The sequence below is a fragment of the Xenopus laevis genome, chromosome 6L (assembly GCF_017654675.1).
Source record: "Xenopus laevis strain J_2021 chromosome 6L, Xenopus_laevis_v10.1, whole genome shotgun sequence".
NCBI classification, from domain to species: Eukaryota; Metazoa; Chordata; class Amphibia; order Anura; family Pipidae; genus Xenopus; species Xenopus laevis.
The window spans coordinates 11321761-11344130 of NC_054381.1; the positions used below are offsets into that span (position 1 = coordinate 11321761).

The 22370-nt window shown below is 40.2% G+C and overlaps 1 protein-coding gene across 1 annotated transcript; it reads left to right on the plus strand.

Moving 5' to 3' along the window:
- The first annotated feature begins 9163 nt into the window (after positions 1-9163).
- Positions 9164-21041, plus strand: LOC108718465 (ficolin-1). The gene is made up of 9 exons (XM_041565768.1): positions 9164-9430; positions 10152-10223; positions 10633-10677; positions 11797-11832; positions 12202-12237; positions 14685-14812; positions 15910-16039; positions 18075-18209; positions 20273-21041. The coding sequence occupies exons 1-9, from the start codon at positions 9367-9369 to the stop codon at positions 20515-20517; spliced, it is 891 nt and encodes a 296-aa protein (XP_041421702.1). The 5' UTR covers positions 9164-9366; the 3' UTR covers positions 20518-21041.
- Positions 21042-22370: the final 1329 nt, after the last annotated feature.

Consider the following 22370-nt stretch of genomic DNA (forward strand, 5'->3'; position numbering starts at 1 on the left):
TCTCAGTTGGTCTCACTAATGTGTTTATATTTCCAAGGAGTAACCCTTTCCCTGGCTCTCTCACACTCAAGGGGTTGGCACTATTTGTTCTGAAAAATAAAGCAATTTATAATTTACCATTACATTGTGTGAAAAGCACCTCGAAAAACAGTGAATTCATTTTCTTTCAAAGTGCCATGAAGGGGTGGTTCACCTTTAAGTTAACTATGCTATAGAATGGCTAATTCTAAGAAACTTTTCAATTGGTCTTCATTTTTTTTATTTTGTATGGTTTTTGAATAATTTGCCTCCTTCTTCTGCCTCTTTCCAACTTTCACATGGTGGTAACTGACACCATCTAAAAAACAAATGCTCGGTAAGGCTACACAATTATAAATATATTATATTACTTATCTTTCTATTCAGCCCCTCTCCTATTCATATTCTAGTCTCATATTCTAGTCTCTTATTCAAATCAATGCATGGTTGGTAGGTTTATTTGAACCCTAGCAGCCAGACTGCTGAAATGGCAAACTGGAGAGCTGCTAAATAAAAAGCTAAATAAGCCAAAAACCACAAATAGTAAAAAATAAAAAAACAATTGCAAATTGTCTCAGAATATCACTCTCATACATCATACTAGGGATGCACTGAATCCAGGATTCGGTTTGGGATTCGGCCTTTTTCAGAAGGATTAAGGGTTTGTTTCTCCTTTAAAGGTTAACAAACCCTTTAAGACTTTCATGTATTTCCATGATATCTATCCCACCATATTCTGTACACCTTTCCCGGTCTCAGTGGCCCAGCCTTATCCTCAGCGCAGCCCAATCTCTGTCTAAGGAAGCTCCTGCGATACCAACCCCCAGCACTTACCTTTCCTGTACCAGAGGATGAGCCGAATTTCTGGAAATTCTGTCTCTTAAAGTTACCAGGAGCACCATTTTGCCAGCTCCTGAGTAGAGTTGCGCAACTGGCCCGGTGTCGGACTGGGATGCCTGGGGCCCACCAGAACACCTTTGAATGTGGACCCACTCTCCAAATAATTTTTCCTTTTTTTCTTCATTCACTTTTCTTCTTTCTTTATTATTTTAATCACTTATCCTTACATATAATCATCCAGTCTTCCCTCCATTTCCTCTCTTCTCTCTTAGAAATGGGGGAATGGCTGTGGTATAGACATACAAGGCAAATAACTGGGTGAGCAGAAGGGCCCACTTATACCTGGGCCCACCGGGAGTTTTCCTGGTATCCCGGTGGGCCAGTCCTCTGATACTCGCCTCATTGTTACAGAGCCACTGTGCCCTATTCAGACTTTCTCTCTCAATACCCTCCATTTTGTGTTGTTATTTGTTCTTTGACCCATTCACATAGAAACATTACCCTGTGTCACAATAAGCAATGACAAGTGTAGGGAGACTACATAGTGGTAATTGGGACAGTGCCCTATAAAGATTCATAGGTGTACACCAGTGACATAATTGTACCACATAATCTTTAAACGTTTTCACCTCAAGAGTTTATTTTCTACCTCTACAGCTCTTGCTCTGCCAGCTAATCAAAGTGAGGTAAAGTGATTGATTAGCCAGACATCCAATCAAAGAATAACTGGAACTTGCAGGCATCAGCCAATCAGAGCCCCATCATTTCCCTCCATGCAATGCCCGCCCCATCTAGCCCTTGTGGTGTTTGTACCAGTGGCCTGTAATGTCACTCTGTACAATACTTAAGCTTTATTACATTACATTGTACTTTCTATACTGCTAAGTGTTCTTCTGCGGTGTATTGACTGACTGAAGCTGTTAATAAAATATTGTTACACCGTACCCATTTCTGGGCTACAAAACATAACAGCCCTGTTGAAACACAATCTCTTAGGGCAGTGGCACACGCTGCTACTGGGGGAGATTAGTCTCCCATTGACGAATCTCCTCTTCTTCGGGCGACTAATCTCCCCAAACTGCCTTCCCACCGACTAGAATGTAAATCCCAGGTGGGATAGCACTCGGATTGATTTGGCTTTCCAAAGTCGCCAGAGGTTCCTCGTGAGGCAAATTTGGGCAACCTCAGAAAATGAAGCGTTCTGAGTGTCATCCTGCCAGAGATTTACATTCTAGCCGGCGGGAAGGCATTTAGGGGAGATTAGTTTCCTGGAGAAGAGGCAATTTGTCGCTGGGTTACTAATCTCCCCCTTACAGTTGTTTCTTTGAGTGTTTGTAAGCAAGTTACACAAATAAACAAAAGATTTTATTTCAGTCATTCAAGCTAGGGATGCACCGAATCCACTATTTTGGATTCGGCCGAATCCGGAACTGAATCTTGCATTTGCAAATTAGGGGTGGGAAGGAGAAAACATTTTTTACTTCCTTGTTTTGTGACAAAAACTCACACGATTTCCCTCCCCGCCCCTAATTTAGATATGCAAATTATGATTCGGATTCAGTTCGCCGGGCAGAAGGATTCGACCGAATCCTACTGAAAAAGGTTGAATCCCGAACCTGGATTCGGTGCATCCCTAATTCAAGCACTTTAAAATGGCAGATTATTTATTTATGACATTGGTGTCTGTGATCTTTATGTGCTTCTATATGCTCAAACGGTGTGGAGTGACCCTAAATGGGGGGGCTAGGAGGTATAGGGGTCCCATGAAGCCCAAAAAATGAGCAATTTCATATGATTATATTATTATATATAATATATATTATTATTATATTATTTTATTGGTGAAACAGGACAACCTCTGGATATGTTGGAGCCCTAAAATGAATTTGCTGTGGGACCCAGTAACATCTAGTTACGCCACTGCCTTAATGTATTTGCACTAATAAGTTGATGTATTTTTCATGTTTTTGTTAGTATTAGAGTGCCCCGGATCTAATGTTGGGGACTTGCAATCGCCGGTGCTATTTGCTGCACTTTTTATAATTTTTTTCATTGCTGTTTTTAATAGATTACCGGTAATAATAAATTATAAAGCATTTAATGATTGAGGTTGAGAGGGGGAGAAAAGTGTGCATGGCTCCTGATGAGTCAATGGGCTTTGCTCTGTCCCTATTCTAAGCCTCAGACCACCACCCAGACTGACTGTGTGTTAATACATAGCAAAACTGTCACTACTAGATTGACCTCCCTAACACTGTCCCTGGCAATGCGTCAGTCATCTCAAAGCAACTTTACACTGACTTGAGGTTTTTCCCTTTTCAAAGGGGTGTTTACTTTTAGTCTGATGTAGCGAGTGATATTCGGAACCAATTTGCAACTGGTTTTAATTTTTAATTGTTTGCGTTTTTTTGAGTAATTCAGCTTTTTATTCAGCAGCTCTCCAGTTTGCAATTTCAGTAGTCTGGTCCAAATTCCCCTAGTAACCATATATTGATTTGAATAAGAGACTGGAATATAAATAGGAGAAGCCTGAATAGAAAGAGGGGTAATAACAAGTAGTAATAACAATACATGTGTAACTTTATAGGGCATCTGTTTTTAGATGGGGTCAGTGACCCCCATGTAAAAGCTGGAAAGAGTCAGAAGAAGAAGGCAAATATTCAAAATCTATAGAATATAAATAATGAAGACCAATTGAAAAGTTACTTCGAATTTGCCATTCTATAATATAGTAAAAGTTAACTTAAATTTCCTTGTATAAAGTAGTAACTGTGGCCTATTATGCCCCCTTTCCATGGCACATGGGAAGCCCTGTGAAACCCACACCATAAATTGTGTTATATGTTCATTACCTGTTACATCATCTCCTCCACAATACATTGTGCCCTTGTCATGCTCATAATCTCCTAGAATGTCCAAACATAGTTCTCTTCTACAATTATCAGAGAAAGTCACATCACCTCCCCAAAATCATTGGAATAACTTTGAATAACTTTGGAACCCTTACCAGCTTGTGCCACTTGCCTATATATATATATATATATATATATATATATATATATATATATAGGCACTTGTGCATGCAGTTCTGTATCTTATTACAATACTCTAATGTGTTATGTTACACAGAAGTATTTTGGTAACCCAGCACCTTGGGTTAAAGGGATTCTTACCCCTGAAGTCCAACTAGACAATCTTTAATGGGACAGGTCACTGAATAACTTTAGGGTGCTGCTTCCAGCTATTAATGATTCATAACAGACATGCCTTGCAAATTCATTCTGTGCTGGTGCTGTGCATGAGGCTTCTGGGTCCAGTATTAGATATTTGGGTCACTTGATCTCAGATTATTAATAAATGAGTCTCCAATCCACCTTGACCATACTGTTTTATAGTAGTAAATCATCTAGTTACTCACCCTGTCTGCCCCAAACCTTTACATCTGCATTAGGACAGTGAGCCCACCATCAGCCACATTAAAGGGGTGATTCACCTTTAAGTTTACTTTTAGTAAGTTGTAGGATGGCCAATTCTATGCAACTTTTCAGTTTTAGTATTACTTATACTAGAGATTTTCAATTGGTCTTCATTGTTTATTTGCTATAGCTTTTTAATTATTTGCCTTTTTCTTCTGACTCTTTCCAGCTTTCAAATGGGGGTGTCACTGACCCCATCTGAAAAACAAATGCTTTGTAAGGCTACAAATCTATTGTTATTGCTACTTGTTATTACTCATCTTTTTATCCAGGCCTCTCCTATTTGTATTCCAGTCTTTTATTCAAATCAGTGCATGGTTGCCAGGGTAATTTGGACCCTAGCAACTAGATTGCTGAAATTTCAAATTGGAGAGTTGTTGAATAAAAAGCTAAATAATTCAAAAACCACAAATAATAAAAAATGAAAACCAATTGCAAATTGTCTCAAAATATCTACATCATTCTAAAAGTTAACTCAAAAGTGAACAACCCTTTTAAAGGACCTTTTAGAAATGGTCAGACCTCTTCTTAATCCTTATCCTAAATGTTTATATATTGTGTACACACTTCTTAATTACTAAAACTTCCCCAGGTGAATTCTGACGTCTTTATTATGGTGTGCTTAGGGGCAGGCACTTGGCATCATTTCAGAGCAGTGAGCACCTCTGAGCCCAGGCTAAAAGATTTTTCAGTGGGCACTTAATTTCTGGTGTAAGTCTCTAATTAAATACATGGGCTTAGAAACATCACACACACACATACTATATAGTGTATAATGTTCATATTGTAAATTAGAAGAATATTAGAAATCACAGAGGCTAGATAAAGGCTGAGTACTTAGATTCATGTCATAGAACTCCAAGGTTATGGAATGTCTTCTATTTTTAATTATAAATATATATTTTTACACCCCTCAGTGAGTCGAGTGACATCACTGATGACATCACTCAGCGCTGTTTATAAGAATATGTTCAACAGGATATTCTTGGCTTTTTTTGTGGTATAAATATCTAAAGACACAGTGTTAATGATATGATTAAGTCACAACGTGCCATTGCTCAGGATGGTGTAAATAGCAAATGACAGCACCCAGCCCTATAGGAAGGTCTCCTTGGCACATCTGATCCCTGAGTCACTAAGGGGGTGACAGGACAAACTCGCAAACTGTTTTGGGATTCAGTTTAGACTGGAACTGTCCCAGCAGAGGATCCAGAGAGAGACCGAGAGCAGTGATATTTAGTGGGGCTATAATTAGCTTGGGAACCTTGAACTTCATTAGTCCTATACAGGCTGGGTTGTATTACGTATATTCCTGAAACCCGTCTCACTGTCACAGACTGTGGCTGATCATAAACACACAGAAGAGCAGAGGCAGAAACCAGATGAGATTTGCGCATCAGTCTCGCTGTACGAATTGTGGTGTTTATACAAATGGTCTGTAGATGTCACTGTGCTCAGACTTATCCTGTGCATACTTCCTGGTAGCTTAAAAGTGAAAGCTTACTGTTGTGTAATGGCTGCATGACTCTGCTAATAAAGCACTGTTATACTCTACTCATCCTAGGCAACCCAAAACATAACAAATGGCGACAAGGATGGCTCTTCTACCTCTGCAGCAGCCTGCACCTTTTCTTCCAAACCCTGGTGAGCCTACTATACCTTTTACTACAGGAGGGAATTTGTTATTAAGAAAATATTCATATTTACAATAAGTTCAGACTTCATACAGTACGACTGTCACAAGAAGAAGTATTCAATTTTGAAATCTGACATGGGGCTAGACATTTTATCAGTTTCCCATCTGCCCCAGTCATGTGACTTGTGCCTGCACTTTAGGATGGAATTACTTTCTGGCAGGCTGTTATTTCTCCTACTTAATGTACTGAATCAGTCTCAGTGGGACTTGGCTTTTACTATGAAGGGCTATTTTTAGATCTACCAGGCAGCTGTTATCTTGTGTTAGGGAGCTGCTATCTCATTACCTTCCCATTGTTCTGTTGTTAGGCTGCTGGGGGGGAGGGGTGATATCACTCCAACTTGCAGTACAGCAGTAAAGAGTGATTGAAGTTTATCAGAGCACAAGTCACATGACTGGAGGCAGCTGGGAAATTGACAATATGTCTAGCCCCATGTCAGATTTCAAAATTGAATACAACAAAATCTGTTTGCTCTTTTGAGAAATGGATTTCAGTGGCGAATTCTGCTGGAGCACCACTATTAACGGATGCGTTTTGAAAAAAACATGTTTTCCCATGACTGTATCCCTTTAAGGAACATCATAAGAAAATTAATTGGACCAAGAAAAATCCAAATTAACCCATAGATTCACATTCTCTTTCTTGCGGTTCACCTCATTCAGTTTAATAAACAAAATTTCACTAAGAATTTTCCTGACAGTTGTATCTATGGTGCCACTCTCATTTCCCAGAGACTTCTTACAGCACATCAGCCATAAATGATATTGCACAGCAGAAAACACAATAAACAGGGTCTTACTATTGTACGAGTATCTCTTACTCACTATCCCATAGGCTCTTTCACTATAATTATTGGCACATCTCCTATAGATTCCCAGGACTCCCAGCACCTGCCTATATAACTCTCCGGAAATGGCAATCAATACAGGGGGGAACCAAGGCCCTGCTCAACAGAGCTTACAGTCAAACAGGAGAAAGAGATATGGGGATGAATTCATCTGTTTGTGTCACTAAAAATATGTTTTCGGTCAATTGTGATGTGTCTGCCCTAAACCAGAAATGTACTGAAATCATTAATTATTGGTGGCACGATAAAATTCCTAAAATGAATTAAAGGGGTTGTGCACCTTTGAGTTAACGTTTGCTATGATGTAGAGAGTGATATTCTGAGACAATTTGCAATCGGTTTTCATTTTCTATTATTTGTAGTTTTTGAATTATTTAACTTTTTATTCAGCAGCTCTCCAGTTTGTACTTTCAGCAGTCTGGTTGCTAGGGTCCAAATTCCCCTAGCAACCATGCACTGATTTGAATAAGAAACTTTAACTGGAGAGGGCCTGAATAGAAAGATGAGTAAAAGTACCAATAACAAAAAAATGTGCATTTCTTTTTAGATGGGGTCAGTGACCCCCATTTGAAAGCAGGAAAGAGTCAGAAGAAGAAGGCAAATCATTTAAAAACTATTAGAAATAAAAAAAATGAAGACCAATTGAAAAGTTGCATAGAATTGCCCATTCTATAACATACTAAAAGTTAACTTAAAGGTGAACCACCCATTTAAAAGATCATCTTCGCTATTGGTCAGAGAAAGTCCCTTGACTTTCCTTTATAATGTACATTCCATAATGCTGCAGTGTATTACAACATACAAACTGCAACAATCACCTGAAACAGCTGGTGCAACAGTCCCTTGGAAACGCAGAAGACAAAGCCACTTAAATCACCCCACATTCCATTGATCCCAAGATTTACATCCCTGTGAACCAGTGTCCCAGGAATCTTGTCTTCTAAAATTACTTATTTTTCATTCTTATATCAATAATAGGGGGGAAAAAATCTTATTAATTTGCAGTGACCATTAATGCAATATATACAGTAAAAATACAATATTTTCTTTTAAAATTACGTATTTTCCTTATTATAGCAATAATAGGGGAACAAATCATGGAAGGCACTTTTTTATTATTTGTATTAATTTGCACTGACCATTAATACAATATATACAGTAGAAATGCAATATTTAAATGTTGAAAATATTAACTTGGACAGATAAGGTCATGAGAAGAAAGCTTTAGTTAAAGTTTAAACGAAAGAGCGCAAAATGTAATGTAGGGACCCTAGATGGGGTTACAAAAACATTATATATTAGCATAGGTGTTATGGTCTATGGGGCTGCCATACAGAACAAGTTCATCTTGCTTGTGGCCAGGTATGGAGTACAGAAGTATGACTGGCTACAAAAGGCTAATAGCCCTCTGACATAGAGCAGAATTCTGTATCTTTCATTGAATCCCAAACCAAACCTGAAGCTTAATTTGCATATGTAAATGAGGGTAAGGAACGGTTAAAAAGAACATGGACAAAAGTCACATCATTCAGATTCAGTTTAACCAAGCATTTAAATTTGGCTGAATCTAAATCCTGCGGGAAAAGGTTTGAATTCTGGCACCCCCAAATTACCTGAAAAGGAGATTGTGAGGGAGAGAAAAAAGTATTATTGTTGTTATTTTCTATTACTTATTTGTCTAGTCAGGCACTCTCCTAATTAATTTCCAGCCTGCCATTCAAACCACTGTTTAGATTTAGAATTATAGTGACCCGTTATGAGCTGCGCACATCATCAATGAATCTGCTGCTGGATTCATCACCCTGTAATAATCTCTTTCACCACAAGAGGGTGCACCCATATTTAGTGCACTGTAGAGATTTAAAAGGGTGGATCACCTTTAATTTCATTTTAGTATGTTGTAGTATGGCTACATCTAAGCAACTTTTCAGTTGGTCTTCATTTTTTTTATACTTTTATAATTATTTGCCTTTTTTTCTGACTCTTTCCAGCTTTCAAATGGGGGTCACCGACCCATCTAAAAATCAAATGCTCTGTAAGGCTACCAATTTATTGCTATTACTACTTTTTATTACTTATCTTTCTATTCAGGCCTCTCCTGTTCATATTCCCGTCTCTTATTCAAGTCAATGCAATGGTTGGTATTACTTATCTTTAAATCTCAGTGTTGAAACAACACTGTATGATGACAGTTCCCAGAGTGGAATACAAGGTAAGTAAATAATTGCTGGAGCATGACATGTCGTGGGTGTGTAGCTGCTAATTTAAAGTACATAGGGGAACATTGAGGAGCACAGACCTTCCTCCATACTTCATATGGCCCATGAAAAAGCAACAAGGTTATGAAAGAGGAAAAACGTCATACTAAATATAGGCAAACGGTTTCAAATTGCTCAAAATCGGAATGAACAAGATGATGAGATGAGGAAGAGGAGGTCTGTAGAGGGATATTACAAGTTTGGGAGACAGAGACTGTCATATATCTGTCATGGAGAAGTCTGTCCGTTCAGTTCTCTGGATCGTGATTTCTCTGTATATAGCCGGAATTTCAGGTGAGTCCAGTACAGACCCTGCTGGGCCCCTGTCGTCTGCTTTTGACACTTTCCAGCTTTCAAATGGGGGTCACTGACCATAAATGTATTATTATTGCTACTTCTTATTACTCATCTTTCTATTCAGGCCTCTCCTATTCATATTCCAGTCTCCTATTCAAATCAATGCATGGTTGCTAGGGTAATTGGACCCCAGCAACCAGATTGCTGAAAATGCAAACTGCAGAGCTGCTGAATAAAAAGCCAAATAACTCAAAAACCACAAATAATAAAAAATGAAAACCAATTGCAGAAAGAATCTCACTCTCTACATCAGACCAAAAGTTAATTACGAGTTGAACAACCCCTTTAATATTCCAAGAGGTGCTAATTATTGATGATTGCTTTTGTCTTATCCATATGCACACTTTGTGGATGAATTGATCCTTAGTTATTAAATAAGCAACAACTCCAGAGTAAGGCACCGAGAAGCCTTCCAAACTTTCACAAGTTGCAGATAGCACTCTGGAGAACTGATTTCTGTAGTCAGTAATTACTTTATTTGAAAATTGCACGACATGTTTCGGATTGGGTGATCCTTCCTCAGGTGCTCTTGTCTTATCAGGTGCTTTTGTCTTATCCTGCTACAGTAACTTATTAGCAAGTGCATTTTTTCTAATTCAATTGATATTTTTTTCATTATATATTTACTGCTGTTATTACTCCTTAAATCTGTACCTAGATGCTGAGCTCACCCAGGTTAACCCTTGTACCGACCTGCTAAAGGGAGACGGAGGAATCCCAGGAGCACAAGGTCGGTGCCTTCATAGGGATCAATGACAAGCAGTGCGGGTTGCCAGTAGGGGACCATTAATAGGAAAGAAAGATAAAATAATATAAAAAGGCTGGTAGGTGCTGACATTCCACACTCCTAGCTGCACCCAACTGTTTCCCTACGGGGCAATGTCCTGTTTTACCAATATACAGTATATTAAAATTACTTATTAATTAGGGCCACCTATACTTCATGGGCCCCCCTAGCACAAATAACTGACACTGTTGGGCTGTTATTGCAGGTGACCAAGTGAGGGGGGGATTAAAATTGGGATGACTGTCTGTTATGGTTTTTTTCAAATTCTCTCTGATGTAACTTATTGTTGATGCGGGAAAATGGCAAAAAAAAAAAAAATATAGTAACCCTGAGTGTTCTATTTATGTTTCAGGATCGACCGGGGGTCCTGGTGCTGATGGAGCCAATGGACAAAAAGGTTGTTAAATGTATAACATTTGTTTTTTTTTGCAGAATGACAGGAAACCATAACACCCATTATCAACATACATCTGCTTTAAAAGCACCAATATTTATACATGTTTTGCTTCTGACATCTGTCCATTACTATTCTCTGCACTGTTGGTTTTGACTATTGAAGCAATGTAGCAGAAGTCATCTGATAAAGGGACCTGTGAAGAAGCACGCAAGGCAATGTGGGAAATAGAGTCTTGGTTGCTGGAGAGCAGGCCCAAGCTACATTGTTTCTAGAGCAAGAACCAGCAGTGCCAAAGAAGACCTACTATTGCTTCCATTAGGCCAGTTTATTTCTGGGTCTTGTAGGATCTAATACTCTTAAAAGGGAAATTCACAGTGAAATAACATTATTACAATATATTTTTGTCCCAGAAGGCTTTATTACAATTAAGGCTATTTTAATGAGAGGGAACTAGTGATGGACGAATAAATTTGACATGCATAAATTAGCAAAACTGCAGGGAAATTCACAGGTGAAAAATTCGAAGCATCTGGACAAAATAGTCGCGCATATAAAAATTGTCGCTCGCGTCAAAATTGTGCATGTCAAAATTGTGCATGTCAAAATTATTTTGATGGCCATTGACTTCAATGGGGTATATTTAGCAAAGAGTGAAGTTAATAGTGAAGTTCTGCCACTAGAGTGAAATTCCGCCACTCTCCATTAATTTCTATGGGATTTTTATAGGCGTATTTATCAAAGGGTGAACTTTCACTTTCACCCATTGATAAATACGCCTTTCAAAATCCCATAGAAATGAATTGAGAGCTGCGGAATTTCACTCTAGTGGCGGAACTTCACTCTTTGATAAATTTACCCCAATGTGTTTCGCAAATTTTGCACAGTTTTGCAAATTTTTTCCCTGTTTTTCAAATTTTTCGTCGAAGCGACAGATTTGCCCATCACTAGAGGGAACCCTTGCATGCATGAGAAGCAATTACAAACTGAACCTGTACCAATATGGACACAATGCTCACTTAACCATAAATAGCTAAATTGTAACCCAATGGTTTATCCACTCACACTGCCATGTTGCTGACTACAGAAGCTTAATCTCTCTTCTCATATTTCTTGGAACAGGAGACACTGGTGACTTGGGCACTCAAGGACCAAAGGGTAAGGTCTAAATTCTTGTTAAAACAATTTTCAAAGCCAGTGGTGCTATTGGCATAGGCCTAGCTGCCCAGTAATATAGCTGATTTGGGCATGAACAGGACTGTCCATGCTTCTGTGCCAAATGGCAATCATATAAATTGGGGTACTCCCTCCCCCTCAGCTCTACTATGGGATTTACCCATAAGCATCTGGTGGCAGGCCGGTAGAGATTAAATAACGTTGTGATATTTTTTTTGTATATAGGTACTGACCCCTAGAAGCTGCTACTCTGGGTGCCTATATAGAAAATATAGCCTTGTACTTACCATTTAAAGTTTGGGGTTTCCATTGCAGTTTATTAATGCTTTTACTGTGTACTTTTGTTAATAGGAGAGCTGGGAGAAAAGGGACCTTCTGATTCATATGGTGAGTACAAGATTTTTATCACAATCTCCCTGTGTGTCATAACTTATTAATTATGTAGGAGTGTAAGGTTTTCCTACGCCCGAGGTAGGGTTGCCACATGTTCGGTTTTGGCCTGAACATTTCAGATTTTTGTACGGCCTGTTCGGATCTCAACAATAATCTGGCTAATACAAGAAACACATTTAAATACTAAGGGGCAGATTCACTAAGGGTCGAATTTCGAAGTAAAAAATACTTCGAAATTCGACCCTCGAATTGAAATCCTTCGACTTCGAATATCGAAGTCGAAGGTTTTAGCGCAAATCCTGCGATCGAACGATCGAAGGATTTTTCGTTCGATCGAACGATTAAATCCTTCGAATCGAACGATTCGAAGGATTTAAATCCAACGATCGAACGAAAATCCTTCGATCAAAAAAAGGTTAGCAAGCCTATGGGGACCTTCCCAATAGGCTAACATTGACTTCGGTAGCTTTTAGCTGCCGAAGTAGGGGGTCGAAGTTTTTTTTAAAGGGAAAGTACTTCGACTATCGAATGGTCGAATAGTCGAACGATTTTTAGTTCAAATCGTTCGAATCGAAGTCGAAGATCGTAGTCGAAGGTCGAAGTAGCCCATTCGATGGTCGAAGTACCCCAAAAATACTTCGAAATTCGAAGTATTTTTCATTCGAATCCTTCACTCGAGCTTAGTGAATCGGCCCCTTAGATACCCACCTTAACATGGCTTAGTTACTGTCAAGTGCAGTTAATTATTATTACAGATACCAAAAAAAGCAAATCAATCAAAAAATAAGATTAGCATTGCTGTATTTCAGAGCTTTCTGGATAACTGGTTTCTGTATAATAGATCTCATACCAGAAGTTATAAAAAGGGATTTTCCCATGTGTTCTGCCTCTTTCTCAAACCTCCCGACTGTCCCTTTTTCGGAGGGACAGTCCCTCTTTTGACAGATCAACCTGCAGTCCCTATTTTCTCTGCACTGAACAGCCAGAAAAAGAAACAAAGTTTCTAACTTTTAATTTTAATTAATTTTAAGACACAAAAAAACAGTTTAGATAAGGAGAATTATTTTCAAACTTTCATAACCTGCCAAATTTTGTAAGATGAACAAGGAAATTAGGGGGTGTGGCCACAGAAAGTGGCGTAGTCAAAAAATGTTGCTGCGCTATGTGCGAAAAATATTTTTGTCCCTCTTTTTACTTCCAAAATGTTGGGAGGTATGCTTTCTGGTGCACCCACTCACTGGAGGAGGTGGTGTGTGGATGGGAGAGCCTGAGGTGGAGGTAGGCCTCAGTATAGGAGCAAGTGTGCAGAAACTGTAATAGGTCACTATAGAAGTGACAGATTGGCAGGGCAGAATTTAGTGGGCGGGCGGCCCTGACGTCCTATCACCCGCCCGCAGGTCCGGACTGAGAATTAAAATAGGCCCTGGCATTTCAGGTACACAGAGGCCCAATCAGCCCACACAGAGGCCCAAACAGCCCCCACCAGCCCACTAAATACTGACTTTCTATGGGACCTTATAGCAGCCCCTCTGGCATTTGCCAGAACCCACAGATTGCCAGTCCGGGCCTGCCCGCCTGTATACCCCCCCTCCGGTGCGAGTGCACATGCACGCCTGCACTGGAGCTGCGCTCCCCAGTAAGCAGCTGGGTGGCATGCCCCCCTATTATTCTTCCGCTCTAGGCCCGAGCCTTTGTGGTAAGTTAGTGAACAGCTAAGGCTCCAACGAGGAGTTTAGTGAAGGGTTAGGGCCCTGCGGTGACAAGGCCGACAGGTTAGGGACTCAAGTGGTCAGGCTCAGGGATAGAGAGATCCTTGGAGCTTGAGACCAGCTGTGAGATTCACCTTCAATGGGGATTGTGCACCAAAGGCAGGCCAGGTATCTCAAATGAAAAAGCTGACTAATAAAGGATCAGACAGTATCCATGAGTAACACATTTGTGTAAATGACCTGCTGCCACTACTTGTTTGTGGAGTGTAACATCTGAGCAGGCACCTTGAATATGTGATTGACCATTGAGAAGTGTAGTTCAATAAATCTGTTTTAAAGAACCAATGGGGCCCAAAATTATTTGATTAAGAATGAATAATGTGTGTTTATACCAGAGTGGTAATCCCTTCCTCCATCCCATAAATATATTGTGCCTACCGGGAGTAGCTGAGAGTTGGACCCCTTGCCTGGGTAACCACTGTATAGTAACCCAAGGAAGGTTTGGGGCAGAACCTGACCCATCCACCTGTTACTATTATTAATAATTTTTTGGTATATATATATATATATATATATATTTATATAGTGCTGACACATTTCCGGATTGCTTTACAGAGATTATCCATTAGTCCATGTCCCAGTGGATTTTATAATCTAAAGGCCCAATTACATGCCATTACCCTAAATTTGTATAGAGCGTCATTCTTCTGCTGTTTTTTAATTTCATTTTAGCTGCAAAGGACTGCTTGGAGCTGCTGGACCAGGGGGTGCTAGTGAGCGGGTGGTACAATATATACCCAGATGGAGCACCGCCGATGAAGGTTCTGTGTGACATGGATACTGACGGAGGAGGGTGGATAGTAAGTAATAAAAACCCATCATCACCAATCATAATTTTAAAATAGTATGGAAAGGGTGCAGAGGAATGGGGTATGCTGGCAGTTCAGCAGGAACAGCCCCTAAGTTTGCTCATAGTCTGTACAGAGAGATCCCATAAAACTATGGCAGCATAGGTATTCCCTGTACTAAGCACAATTCAGAAGGAACAGTCCCTAAGTTTGCTCATAGTCTGTACAGAGAGATCCCATAAAACTATGGCAGCATAGGTATTCCTCTGTACTAAGCACAATTCAGCAGGAACAGCCCCCTAAGTTTGCTCATAGTCTGTACAGAGACATCCCATAAAACTATGGCAGCATAGGTATTCCCCTGTCCTAAGCACAATTCAGCAGGAACAGTCCCTAAGTTTGCTCATAGTCTGTACAGAGAGATCCCATAAAACTATGGCAGCATAGGTATTCCCTGTACTAAGCACAATTCAGCAGGAACAGTCCCTAAATTTGCTCATAGTCTGTACAGAGAGATCCCATAAAACTATGGCAGCATAGGTATTCCCCTGTACTAAGCACAATTCAGCAGGAATAATCCCTAAATTGGCTCATAGTCTGTACAGAGAGATCCCATAAAACAATGGCAGCATAGGTATTCCCTGTACTAAGCACAATTCAGCAGGAACAGTCCCTAAGTTTGCTCATAGCCTGTACAGAGAGATCCCATAAAACTATGGCAGCATAAGTATTCCCTGTACTAAGCACAATTCAGCAGGAACAGCCCCCTAAATTTGCTCATAGTCTGTACAGAGAGATCCCATAAAACTATGGCAGCATAAGTATTCCCTGTACTAAGCACAATTCAGCAGGAACAGTCCCCTAAATTTGCTCATAGCCTGTACAGAGAGATCCCATAAAACTATGGCAGCATAAGTATTCCCTGTACTAAGCACAATTCAGCAGGAACAGTCCCCTAAGTTTGCTCATAGTCTGTACAGAGAGATCCCATTAAACTATGGCAGCATAGGTATTCCCTGTACTAAGCACAATTCAACAGGAACAGCCATAAAACTGTACTAAGAACAAATTTGAGGGTACATTAGACATCCCTATTATATCTTATGCAGGTTTTTCAGAGACGATATGACGGGTCAATAGATTTCTACCGCAACTGGGATTCCTACAAAAATGGATTTGGAAGCCAATTGACTGAATTCTGGCTGGGGAATGATAATCTACATAATTTAACATCAACAGGTACCCCCCCCCCACCCACAGTTATTGTTTTTATTTCCTTAAAACAACTCTTTTTTTTGTTGGGTCACTGGTTTTATAGGTGTGAATTCTTTGTATTTAGTCATGCCTGGGGTCACAAGTACCAAAAAAAGACTTTAATGGCAAATTAGCTCCAACAACAACATCCAACTCTCCTCTCTGGGCTCTTCCACTATTGAAATTCAATAAGTGGGTAACTAGGTACTTAAAGGGCACGTAAAGGCAAAAAAATAAAATCCCATTTTTACTTTCTTTAATGAAAAAGAAACCTATCTCCACTATACTTTAATTAAAAAATGTGTACTGTTTTTATAAGAAACCTGACTTTGTGCAGTGAAATTCTCCCTTCATTTACTGCTGTGGATAGAAATTGTCAGACGGTCCCTAACTGCTGAGCTGGGAAACAATCATACTTATGAACAGCAGGGGGAGCCCCCACCTTACTTCCCAGCCATGCAGAACTCAAGCAGCTTTGTTTATGACGATCCCTAAGCAGCCCAGACCACACTGAGCATGTGCACAGTCTTAGTCTTGCAAAGATGTATAACAAAGCTACAAGATGGTGACCCCTGTAGCCAACTTTGAAAGCATAAATCATTTGTTTGATTAGGCTTGTGGTGCAGTAAGTTCATGTTTATATTTAGTATACAAAATACAGCATTTCTAGCCTTATTCTATTTTAGACTTTGCTTCCCCTTTAATGGCCCCTATTGGAATATTGAGACTTGATTTCCATAGACTGATGCTTCTTCTAACATAGTTTTACTTCTATTTGTGGCCTGGGCTAAAGAACTGTTACAGTACCTTGTGGTCTAGAACGTAGGTTCTGTCTTGTATATCTCCTGGGTGTTTCTGTATTTATTTCTGTGTATTGACCTGTGCCTGAACCTGACCCTGTTGCCTGTATATTGATTGATTTGGTACCTTGCTATTCTCTCAATTCTGACCCCAGCCTGACTATATTCTGCTTCTTCCCCGATCCTCCTGTTTACACTTGCGCCTTGGTTCTCTCGCTTTAAAGGGGTAGTTCACCTTCAAAATAACTTTTAGTATATTATAGATAAGCCATTTCTTAGCAACTTTTCAATTGGTCTATATGTTTTATTTTTTGTATCTTTTACATTGTTTGCTTTCGTCTTCTAGCTCCTTCCAGCTTTCAAATGAGGGTCACTGACCCCAGTAGCCCATAAACTGTTGCTCTGTGAGGCTACAGTTATTTTGGTATCGTTATTTTTGTTAAGATCCTCTCCTATTTATATTCCAGTTTCCCATTCACACCGCTACCTGGTTGCTAGGGTAATTTGGACATCACGGTATTGTTTGTAGGGTAGGTACTCCATAAGCAAATCCTCCAGTCAGTTGTTTATTGAAGTACAAGTATGGATAACAGCCTTATGCGTTTCGTGTTCTCACAACATCTAATCATTGAGCCTATGATTAAGTGTTGTAAGGCTGTTATCTATACTTGTACTTCAATAAAGACCTTTTTACTACAACTGCCTGGAGGATTTGCTGATGGAGTGCCTACCCTACAAACAATACTGTGATGTCCGCTCCCTCTTGCTGAAGGCTCGGGGTAGAGCACCTGGGCCTCCTCATATACGTGGTCAGTCTCTTTAAAATGCTGTAGGGTAATTTGGACCCTAGCAACCAGCCACTGAAATTTCTAGCTAAAGAGCAACTGAACAAAGTGCTAAATAATTCTAAAACCACAAATAATAAAAAATGAAGACCAATTGCAAATTGTCTCAGAAAATCACTCTCTACATCATACTGAAATTGAATGTAAAGGTGAACAACCCCTTTAAGACCTGGCATCATCCAAGTAGCAGAGGGCTCCTCCCAAAGAGAAAGGTGATTGTTATAGGCAGAAGCGTGAGCCATGATCGGAACCTTGGCCCTTGCTCTGCGGTTTGGGAGACCGTAAGAGCACAGGTATATAGGAACCATTCATTGTCACTAATAACACCTGCTAAAAACAAGAAACAAGAAATTAACAGGATACTTTTATTGATAGGCATTTGGGAACTGAGAGTGGACATGAGGGACTTCTCTAACACAGCCTATCATGCTACATACTTGTCCTTCAGGATTCTACCCGAGTCTGACAATTATACATTAATAGTGGGGAGCCTTATTGATTCAAACGCAGGTAAGTGATCATTTTGCATTATGTATGGATAATGATAAGATTGATAGCTCACTGATCATAGTAGTACAGGGCTGCCACTTGTAAGGATTATTTCCATGTTTTAACCATCAAACAGGAGTCATGGACAGTTTATTCAATCTGAGGCTTTCTGAAGACAACACAATTTCTTGCACCATTGTTGGTTGTATGACAGTTGCCCGCAGTCCTGATTGAGTGGCAGTCACTGTGTTGTCTCTTCAAACATTGCATTGTATTAATATTAAACCTTGATAAATGGCTTTACTTTTTACCATATAGTTAATGCCATTGAGTGACTTCTACTTACCTGCTGACCCTAGCGCATGTTAATGTAAGATTAACAAGGATTTGACCTGGACAGCCCGGTTTTCAGAAGAGCTGCCCGGGTCAAGACAGTCCAAACAAGGAAGAGCTGGCAGGATCTCCCCTGATTGTGCCTGATTGACATGTCGACCAGCCAGTCGCTGATCGTCACAGTCCTGCCCACGTGACGTAGCATGCCCCTCCCACAATACTGACCAGCCCCGGTAACGTCACGGCCCACCCCCTGCCCGGATCGTGAGCTGCACAAAGGCAGGCCCGGATTTGCGGAAAGGCCACCTAGGCCCGGGCCTAGGGCGGCAGGATTTTAGGGGGCGGCATGGTGTCCAACCACACCCACATTGGTTCAAAAACACTGGGGATGCGCTGGAGATACAATCATTTTTTGAATTTCCCATGCGCCAATCCCCATTGCTCCAGTCCAGGTGAAAATTTGCACGAATAAAGGGGAGGGGACAGAGGTGACGAACAGCAGTGGGCCTAGGGGCACCCATTATGTAAATCCGGCCCTGCACAAAGGTGGCAACCCTAAAAGACACACCCCTCTTCCATCATCATAACTCATCAGGATTTACATTGTTTAACAATTATGGCACAATATAATAAGCCTGTTGTACTTTTATCTACGTGGTTCTTTATCCCAAGAGGCCCCTTTGGTACTGGGAGTCCAGGGCAAATGGACTGCACTGCTCTAAAACAAAGCAAGGGCAAACAGTAGGATAAGAGAAAGACAGCAAAGATGTGAACGGATCAGGCTTTCAGGGAACTAACTGTGTTAAGCCGGAAGCTTTGGAAGAAGTCAAAATACCAGAGAAATGTGTAATATAGCAGTATAACAAACCAAGGGGAGAGTAACCTAAAGTATTACTGGCAAGCAGCCTGCAGATTGGCTACTCTCAATTGCTCAACTTGTTTAACAGGTCTGGGGAATGACGACTTTTTGTGTATATACAATTGCTAAATTTCCTATGGAATAGAGACAGGTGGTCGGAGAACAAAACTAAAGACCAGCAGGTTGGGCAACACTGATCCACACTGACGCCATCTTGCTCTACTGCGGCAATCTTGCCTACCATTATTCCCACTGCTCCTACCAACAGTCGAAGGTCCACCAGGGTTCAGGACAGTCACCGTCCCTTTATACACTGCCTAAAGAGCTTTATTCTTTGCCATGGAACAATGGTTTTAATGAAATGAGTATTTGGTCAGCCTTAAGGTGGCCATAGACGTAGAGATCTGCTCGTTTGGCGATATTGGGCTGATCCGATAGTATGCCCTAGGGCCCAACGATCGGATCATAATGCATCCGATATGGGCGGTTGGATCGCGGGACCGCATAAACACACAGATGTGGCGCAATCCGATGGAATTTTTTAACCTGGCTGGTCGAGATCTGCCCAACTTTGGGGAAGCCCTTCAGATGGACCCACACACGGGCCAATAAGCTGCAGATTTTATCGGCCCGTGTATGGGGGTCTTAAGTGTCCAAATACTAGAGGTCATTGTATGTAAGGCTGATTAGTATTAGTGTGAGGAGGGTTGAATCCTTTTTAGTATGGGTGAAAATGCTGAATTGAGTACAAAATGAATGGAGGGGTGGGTCCCTTTGGAGTTGGCGAAGAATTTTTTCCCCTCTGAGGCAAACTGGAGATGTTTCAGATAGGATATGGTATGTTTTTTTTTGGGATACTCCTTTAAAGATTCCTCCTTCATCCCTCCCACAGGAGACTCCATTACTCCTCACAACAACGTTCAGTTCACCACCATGGACCGGGACAATGATTTGGTGCCATCTAACTGCGCCAGGGATCACAAAGGTGGCTGGTGGTACACCAACTGCTACAGCTCAAACCTCAATGGCTTGTTTTATCTGATACAGAGCTACAGCTGGGACGGGATCTGTTGGCTTGGACTTGGCCACAGCTTTGAGTCCTTAAAATTCACTGAAATGAAAATTAGGCCTTTATAATACAGTACAGGGGAGCACAATACTGTGTATAACCATGTTCTATGTGTCTATATCAGTGACATCCTGCTGTTCCCATATGGTGGGCACTTATTCACTATACTGCATGTATGAGGGCCAGATTATACATGAATATGATGTCATCCAATGAGACCAACATCCAGCACATGGGCCACCAGATAGATAGCCCTGGTCTATAAAATCCCTTCGATGGCTATATGTTATTTTATAACAGAGCTATGCACATATTCCAGTAAGGCATGTCCTTTTATGTCATTGGACTCTTATAAAGGAATGTTGATAATATTAATTTTAGGGAAATATGTTCTTTTAAAATGATGTGGATGACTTAGTAATACAAAGGAAATTCTTCCTTTCTAGGTGATTTGTCCTTAAATTATTGTTCCAGAAAGCCAAGGCAATATTCCATTATAATCCAAAATAAATGGTCTGCTGTGGGGTAATGTTTTATTGGTTGTTTGCACGCAGCTCCCACCAGTATTAATAAATACAAATCCAGAAATGAATTATTGTGTCATTTATTTGTTTCTTTGTGAATTGCTTCTCTTGGTCATCTGAGGGCCACTATCACTAGTGCTTGACAAAAGCAGATTTAGATGCAGTGGGGGAAAAAGACTTTATGAGGCCCCGCTAATTGTGTTAAGTCTGTTGCTTGACACATACCACCCAATTGTCATGTTTTTCGCGGGACAGTCCTGATTTAGGCAGCTCAGCCCGCAGTCCAGGATTGTTACTGAAATGTCCCAAGTTTCTGTTTTATCTCCTGCACTGACGCCAGAAAAAGGTACAAAGTTTCTAAAACAAGAGGCAGAGAGGCCAGAATACACTGCACCAGCACTTACATACATTTGTAACAATTTAAGAAAAGCACAGATAGAATTGTAACTATTTAAAGGAGTGGTTCACGTTTAAATTATCTTTCAGTATGATGTAGAGAGTGATATTCTGAGACAATTTGCAATTGTTTTTTTATTTTTTATTATTTGTGTTTTTTCAGTTATTTAGCTTTTTATTCAGCAGCTCTCCAGTTTGCAATTTCAGAAATCCAGTTGCTAGGGTCCAACCATGCTTTGAATTTGAATTTGAATTAGCGACTAGCATATAATTAGGGGAGGGTCTGCATAGTAATATAAGTAATATAAAGTCACAATAACAATAAACATGTAGCCTTACAGAGCATTTGTTTTTTTTTAGATGGGGTCAGTGCCCCCATTTGAAAGCTGGAAAGAGTCAGAAGAAGAAGGCAAATAATTAAATATACAAAATAAATAATAAAGACCAATTGAAAAGTTGCTTGGAATTGGCCATTCTATAACTGAAAGTGAACTTAAAGGTGAACCACCCCTTTAAGATAAGCAGGTCTCTTGGGAGAACTGAGACTTACAGCTTAAAGGGCAACTCAACTTCATTAGCAAAATGTTTACATTTTTTGTCCCTCTTTCTGATTTTCAAATGTTGGGAGGTATGTTGATAGTCTGTAGAACTGGGGTTAGGCAGCAGAAGCAAATTGCATGGGTGCAATCAGATTTTTTACACTTGTATACGGTTGGGATTCGCTTCAGCCAGGCTCATGGATTCGGCTGAATCCAAATTCGAACTGAATCCAGGATTGGGTGCATCCCTAGCTCTAGTACTTGTGCCTCTGCGATTAGCAAATGAACCTTAGTTAATTCAGTCTTAATGAAACATTTTCAGAATATAGATGTGTATGGAGTCATCAATATGTCACCACTTAAAGGGAAAGATGATTTAGATTCTTAGCAAGTTTTAGTTGGAATTCCTTTTATATTTTCTTTGTCTTTTTTTCATTATTCACTTTCCTATTCTCCCCCAAC

Excerpts from the sequence above, each read along its gene's own strand:
- LOC108718465 (XM_041565768.1), top strand. The coding sequence starts at position 9,367 with ATGGAGAAGTCTGTCCGTTCAGTTCTCTGGATCGTGATTTCTCTGTAT. Across the intron at positions 10,224-10,632 it reads AGGAATCCCAGGAGCACAAG|GATCGACCGGGGGTCCTGGT; the intron begins GTCGGTGCCTTC and ends TTTATGTTTCAG. Across the intron at positions 16,040-18,074 it reads ACATAATTTAACATCAACAG|GCATTTGGGAACTGAGAGTG; the intron begins GTACCCCCCCCC and ends TTTTATTGATAG.